This window comes from Betta splendens, chromosome 22 (genome assembly GCF_900634795.4).
Source record: "Betta splendens chromosome 22, fBetSpl5.4, whole genome shotgun sequence".
NCBI lineage: Eukaryota > Metazoa > Chordata > Actinopteri > Anabantiformes > Osphronemidae > Betta > Betta splendens.
In genome coordinates this window covers 9,495,594-9,502,385 of record NC_040900.2, presented here as the reverse complement: position 1 = coordinate 9,502,385, position 6,792 = coordinate 9,495,594, and the positions used below count along the sequence as shown (strand labels likewise).

Genomic DNA, 6,792 nt, shown 5'->3' with positions numbered 1-6,792 from the left:
CATTTTATCGATTTCTGTGTTAGACGGTCGCGTTCAACCTTTGTCTCTCATAGTAAGGGGTGGTGTAGTTTGAATGATTTATTACTTGCAAAACCAACTGCTGATAAGAAAATGGTAAGTAATAGAAGCCAGCTAGCTAGCTAGCCAGCTAGCTGGAAGGGGCGTGGTTTAAGGTGTTGCGCATTTCCGTCGCGCTTACGTCACTTCTGGATGTCAATATGCGGCTCGGTGCGGCGCTGGGAAACAACCGCTGGGAAGATGTAAAGCTAGGAACCAGCGACTACCAGGCTCCAGGAAGACACCGAACGTCGCCTCTTGGGATTCTCTAGTTCCGTTCCGAATAACGGAACCACACTACACGTCACTCCGCCGTCTCCTGCTCCCCTAGCAGCGGAGCGTTTGCCGTACGCAGCCGTCTTTTGTGCGAGAATGTCCGCGGCGACGCGGCGGGCCTGCTCGGACTCGGACTCGGGCCGGGGCCGGAGCCTGCTGATGCTGACCACCGCGCTCCTGCTCTCGATCATCGGGCTGCTCTCCGCGCTGCCCGGCTTCACCGAGGCAAAGGAGTGCGACAAGCCGTGTATGAACGGACAGTGCAACGCCGCCACGGGCAACTGTGTGTGCTTCCCCGGCTGGGTCGGGGACCAGTGCCAGCACTGCGGAGGGCGCTTCAGGTACGGGGAGCTGCTAAATAAAGCTGCCTTTATCACGCGTTTGCTTTAATCTGTGCTAAAGGTGCTAATTCCGAGCCCAGGATGCTGCGCTGGAGATGGCAGCGCACACCTGAGGCACGTAGACGCTGCTGTTACTACTGCTAGCTTAGCTCTGCCTCATCGAAAGAAGTTTGTGGGATTTGACGGATGAAACGTTAGCTATGTCACCATCATCACCATCATCATCATCAGCATCATCATCATCACTTAACTCACCACTGGTGGCATTCACCTGTCAGCTGATGTTGTAGCCCCCATATCTACTGTGACGTTATTAAAAATTATATGTCCTATGGTGTCACATTTAGGGAGTAATAAGCCAGTCACTTGAGCTTTAACTCCCTTTCAGTGTTGTCTTCAGTGATGATGCTCTGGCACCAGGTGATTGAACCCAGAGTAACACGTACAGATGTGGGAGCAGCTGGGGACACGCGGGCAGATGATGCTCTGACATACAGCATTCATCGGCGTATCTGACTCACTTAAACGTTAAATCAACAGGACAACAGCAGCAGTTCAGGGTCAACGTGTGGGATCTTTGCCTGCTCCCTTGTTAGAAGCACGTGTTTCCAGCTGATGCATTTAGGTTATTGTTGCTGGTTGAATTCATGGAAACATATGGAAACAATAACACATCCGCTCCTACTGACCTCCTTTCTGCCCACATGTGTGGAGGTACTGATTCAAAGAAAGGTAGTGAAACTACATGTCAGATGTGTGCAAATAAACTAATAAATATAAAGAACACATTATCTAAACTACTAGTCTGTGAACAAATGAGTGTCACAAGTCACTGTCCGTTAGAGCGCTACATTTAGTACCTTAAGGCTGTTTTTTTTTTATTTACAAAAACCATACCCCACATTAAATTTGTGCTTAAACAGTAATATTATACTGCTGCTGTTGTTGCTTGTTAGCAAGCTGATCCTGTTTCAGCAATTTGATGAGCTGGCATCTTTGTGCAGCTAAAATGTCTCCATCAGGGTTTGTCCTATAACCAAACCTCAGCTTTTATAAGATCCTGGCTGTTTTGTCCATTTTTTTTTTTAATATTCTGTACTCTGTTGTGCTAAGTCAGCTCGGTGCCAGCCCGAGAGGTCATAAAGCAGCGCCGGCAGGAGGCCTGCGGCGCTCTGCATCCTCAGAGTAGCTGTGGCTGAAGCTGAAGAGGAGCTGGGGCTGTCTGCACATTAACACAGCTGATTGCTGAGCGTATCTGTACAGGTAAAATGGAGGCTGGATGGCTGCTGTGCTTTTCGGTGAGGCAGGGTTGAGCGCTCCTCTTGGTCGCGGGGCCAACGGATGCCGTTGTGGCAGTCGAACGCTACAGGGGAAAACATCACTGGCCTCAGCGGCTTCCTGCGTGACGGGAGCGGTTCTAGCACGAACGTCTCTGATTTGAGCGCTGTGGACTGAGTTGTTGATTAATCAGATAACCAGGAAGCTGGAACCAATGCTTGGCACAGGTTTCCAAGGTGTCATCTACCACCAGGTGTTGTGGAATGCAGTCGGACAAATTTGTGAAACGCAAGCGTGCAGATTGGAAATTCATTATTTATTTTCTGTTTCTGTTTTACAGCCGTTGCTGGTTTATGTGGCATTGTTTTTTTTTCTCCTCGAAGCCGATCACTGGACTCCGCTAAGTATTTAACAGTTGTCAGCTTCTTGTCGTGGAGGGAACATGCAGCCCAGTCGTCCTCTCGCTGTGGTGACACATCCGCCCTGGACTCCACTAATAACATAGCGGGACGCTGACTCGCAGGTGGTTCACCGGCTCAAGCCTGCGTTCGCTGAGATGCCGTCAGACGAGCCACTGTCACTTACTCGTCTGTGATTTCACACTGAAGTGGACCCCGAGCCGTGTTGTTTTGCTAGCGCGGTCAAAGGGCTGATGGGAGCCTGTGGTCTGATGCCGTGTTTAGCATACAGACAATGCTGCCATACAAGCGGCTGAACGCTGGTAAAGAGCAGCTCTCTGTGGCAGCCTCATGCCAAGATGGAGCCCTGGCTCCAAAATCAACATGAAGGAAGGGGGAGACAAACGCAGTGTGTGTGTTGTTGTTGAGCTTTGGCTGAATGTCTCATATCTTCTACATAAAGTGTAGCGTATATCATAATAATCCCAGAACAATATAAGCAAGCTAAACCTGCCTTTAGTTGCCTCCTGTCAAGCTGTCGTTTGTATTTGTCAGGGTTGAGAGGCAGCCATCCATCTATAAGATGACGAGCAGCTTCTTTGTGTTACTCAGATTAAAAAAAAAAAAAATGACAGCATGACAACTTAAAAAATTCAGCAGCACTGTCTCCAAACAGAGATGAGGTGCTGTCGCTCTGACAACAATCACTGGGGGGTCCGTGGGCTGTGCAGACGAGCTGCTGCTGGCTGAGATGTTTTGTCTGATGGCTTTTCTCAGAGACGTGATTAAAAGCAGGGGGTTCGGCTGAAGCGAGGGATGACGCGCAACAGGGCGGCAGCTGCTTCACGCCGGCCTCGCCGTGCTCCTAGTCCACCACGAACGAGGTCCTGCTCCCCTCTGCCGAGCTACGGCGGAGGCGGAAATCTCACTAAGGCGACTTTCCTGCTGCTGTGAAATCAGATTTGCTGCCTAAAATGCTAAATCGGCACTTTTGCGATTCCCCGCAGATCCGTGGAAGCAACTGTTTGTCTCTGTTTCTGTAAATCCTTGCCTGTGTCTGTCGCTCGTAATGTCGGTGACTGTTGCCATGAGGCCAAAGTGTGTCTCATATTCATGCTTCGATCAGATTATGTCCACAAAAGACAGCTATTTGCTTTTTTGCACAAAGAGGCCCAAAGACACTCGACTGAGCTTCTTTATTAGTATGAAAAGGTTTTTTTATTTGAGTGTCCTGTGGGTTATGAGTGGGTCTATTGTGAGCAGCTGCTTTGTGGCACTGAGAGCCAACGCAACCTGTGATGCATCTTCATGTCCTGGCACAAACTCTCTGCATTAATTGCATTAGGATTAACTAACAACTTACTGCACGTCCTCGTCTGAATAAAGATCAGTAGTAGAGCATGAACACACACACCCACACCCACACACACACACACACACACACACACACACACACGCCAGCATCGTGTTAAGCTCCCCCCAGGTTTCAACTTTTAGTGGACTGGCATAAAGTTGATTATAGTTCAGTGCTACCCGGCTGCATAGGTAGAAATTATGTTCCAGACCTCATTTTACCTGCAATAAAACACGGGTTCGTCTGCCTGTGAGGAAAGCGGGACTTTGGGTTCTTAAAATTATCTGTAGTTAAGCTGTTGAATACTGTAGTTCCAATAGTTCCTTGGATGCGTTTTCACCAGGCTCATCTCTGCTGGTTAGCTGTGATGTGGCAGAGCCCCTTTAACTGTTGCCAGGTGTGTAGTCGCCCAGTGGGGCGTCTCCACGTCTTCGTGTGTCCGGTCAAGTCCAAGAGAGGACAAATTGAGTTCCTCGTGTACTGAATGTGATTGGGTTTTCGAGCCAGTGTAATTGTGATTGATTAGTTCTGACGTTAACTGTGATTGTGGGGTTTTGGGCTTCAGAGTTCATCCTTTTCGCACCTTTGTGGTCATCTTTTGTCTAGTCCAAGGCTGCCCTTCCATTGAGCAACCTGCCCTCTGCACACACTAATAAGTCGTATTATGTCAACCTTGTTTATATTATCTTTTTTTTTTTTTTTTTTTTTTTTTTGTTGGAGAGACACAGAAAGTTACGGCTGTTTGTTCCAACAGCAATGAGTCAAGTATTTACAGAAATCCTGCATCCTGCACGCCTCCTGTACGTCTGGGATGCTCTGTACCAAAGGGCAGCGTTGAACCTGCAGCCTCTGGGCTGAAAGCTGAACTAGGAGCAGCTGCGACTCACGATGAACCCTGCTACTGTAACAAATCCTGAACCCCTTCTTGCACAACACAAGTGACTGATGGCTTGATGAGTGTGTTTTTGTTGCCTGTGCAGCAGGGGATGGGAGGTGGCTTTCCAGGAAATGTGGTTTCATTGTAGTAAACTCAGTGGATCCCACTCGTTTATACGGCTGCTGATATGGCCTGCACTATGTGCCGTAAACATCTCTCTGTTACCACGAAATGATTTCGTTATCGAGGCGAACGTGTTTCTGTGAAGCGGTCACATTATGTCTGCTGCGCTTCCTCGCGTGGGGACACAAGTGTAGCCTCGCCAGATATTCCCTAATTGATTTAAGGTCTCATATCAGCAGGTTTGACGCCTGCCCAGACAGGCTGTTGCGCCTCCGCCCGGTGTGAGTAGCGCGCAGCCCGAGTCGTTGCTTCTGAATGAGGAAGCGCGTTTGCTGCAGAAACGCTGGAGCCTCTTGGCTCTCGTGCTGCAGCGCTTTTGCCGTTTGCAGACCACTTGGCTCGCTGCAGGGACACTGTTTGCATGAGAAGCAGCTATTGTTGGACGCGGAGACAGTGCTGGTATTAGTGAGCCTAATAGCAGGAAGGAGACTCGGCCCGTCTTAGTATTTATTTCTGCCTAACATGAATTTCAGTGCTTAAAAGAGACAGAAACAGTTTTGTCTCTGATTCGTCTGCCTGTAAAATTCATCCCTGATTGTTTGGTCACTTGCTGAATGAAGCGTTGACTCCTGGGTGAATCATCATCACCAGTGAAAGCACTTGGTCTGTGCTTCGTTTAATATGCGTCACCTTTAATGAGTACATGTCATATCTGAGACGGTACGATGTGTACTGTGAATAAACAAGCTCCACTCACTGAGAGTTCTAAGGCTTCGCTTCAGCGTCGTTCAGACTCGGACTTTCATTAGATTCGCTTTTTGTTCCAGCTCTGTCCTAGTAAACCTTCGGTCTTGTGCAATTGACCTTCATCAGTTTAATCTCATTTTTAAAATGCACGCAGGAGGTTTTGCAACCTCTTGAATCTCTGCCTCCCTGTTCGTTCCATAACCCTGAATGGAACGGATACGTTTGCATCAGCAGAGTTTGTAGGATTAATAGCGCCGTATGCTCGACGTGCAACAGCTGGAGCTGTATTTAATGGGAGGCCTGTATCGGGAGGGAGCCGAGCCCTGTTTGTCTGCTGCAGCACCCGGCGGTATCAGCGCTGCGACGTCTCTAATTACATGCTGGCGTACGCGCCGGCCGCCCGCTGAGACCTGCTACGTGAAGTCACCGCGAGGAGCCGCTCACCAGCGCCGTCATGTTTTTAAAGTTGTTGTTAACTCAGCACCCTTGGCCTTGGACCTTGAGCCGCTCGGCCCACGTACGCACGCACGCACGCACGCACGCACGCATGCACAGAGGCGACGTCCCCACAGACTCTGTGTGTGTGTGTGTGCACGGCTTTTTAACATGCGCTGGGGTGAATGAATGGCGTCCTGTTGCTGCAGGTCCCACCTCGCCCTCGCCTGATAAACGCCGGTCTGAAAGGCTGTGACTGGGTGTGTTGACCCTGAGACCTGCGTAAGTAATGACACAATCTGTGCCTGCGTTTAAGTGCCTCCCTGTGTAACTCAGCTCCTCTCCTGCTGTGTCATCAGGCTGGGATTGATCAGGCAATAACAGAGGCCGGGCGCCGGACGCTGCCATTAGAGCGTTTGCGGCCGCCCGTCATGGTCTTGGCCATGAAAATCATTTGCTGTGAGGCTTAATCATCCTCCGCTCCGTGAGCCGCAGGTCACTGTACGCGAAGTGGAGTTCACCTGGTGGCTCAGCTCAGCTACTCTCATCCAGCAGTGTTGTTTTAATTCATGAAATGTATCTGAACCAGTGTTCAGTCGTATATTGAATCAGAAAGAAAGTCACTGGGTCACAACAAAGAGAAAATAGACGGGTTCAGCTCTCGGATTGTATTAATATGGAATTTAAGATAAGATAAGATTTATTCGTCCCACAATGGGGAAATTTCCACGTTGCAGCAGCAATACAAAACAAGAGCATACTTCAAGATACAATGTGTAACCTTTTTTAAATATGTACTTTTATAAATCTATAAATATGAAGTTTCCTGTGATGCAGATTTGTTTAACGTCGTAATTGAGAGAAGACTGATTTGTGTCTCGATATGCCCACATCCAGCTGAGGGCT

General features: G+C 49.0%; 1 protein-coding gene across 2 annotated transcripts in view; it reads left to right on the top strand.

Annotated features, from left to right (window-relative positions):
• Nucleotides 1-197: 197 nt before the first annotated feature.
• Nucleotides 198-6,792, top strand: part of atrn (attractin) — a 73,414-nt gene continuing 66,819 nt past the window's right edge. The window contains exon 1 of one of the 2 annotated variants that reach the window (XM_041069041.2): nucleotides 198-674. In XM_041069041.2, coding sequence (XP_040924975.1) covers nucleotides 430-674 — 245 coding nt within the window. In that variant the 5' untranslated portion in view covers nucleotides 198-429. The remainder of the gene's footprint in view (nucleotides 675-6,792) is intronic. The other variant, XM_029139090.3, reaches the window with a different exon arrangement.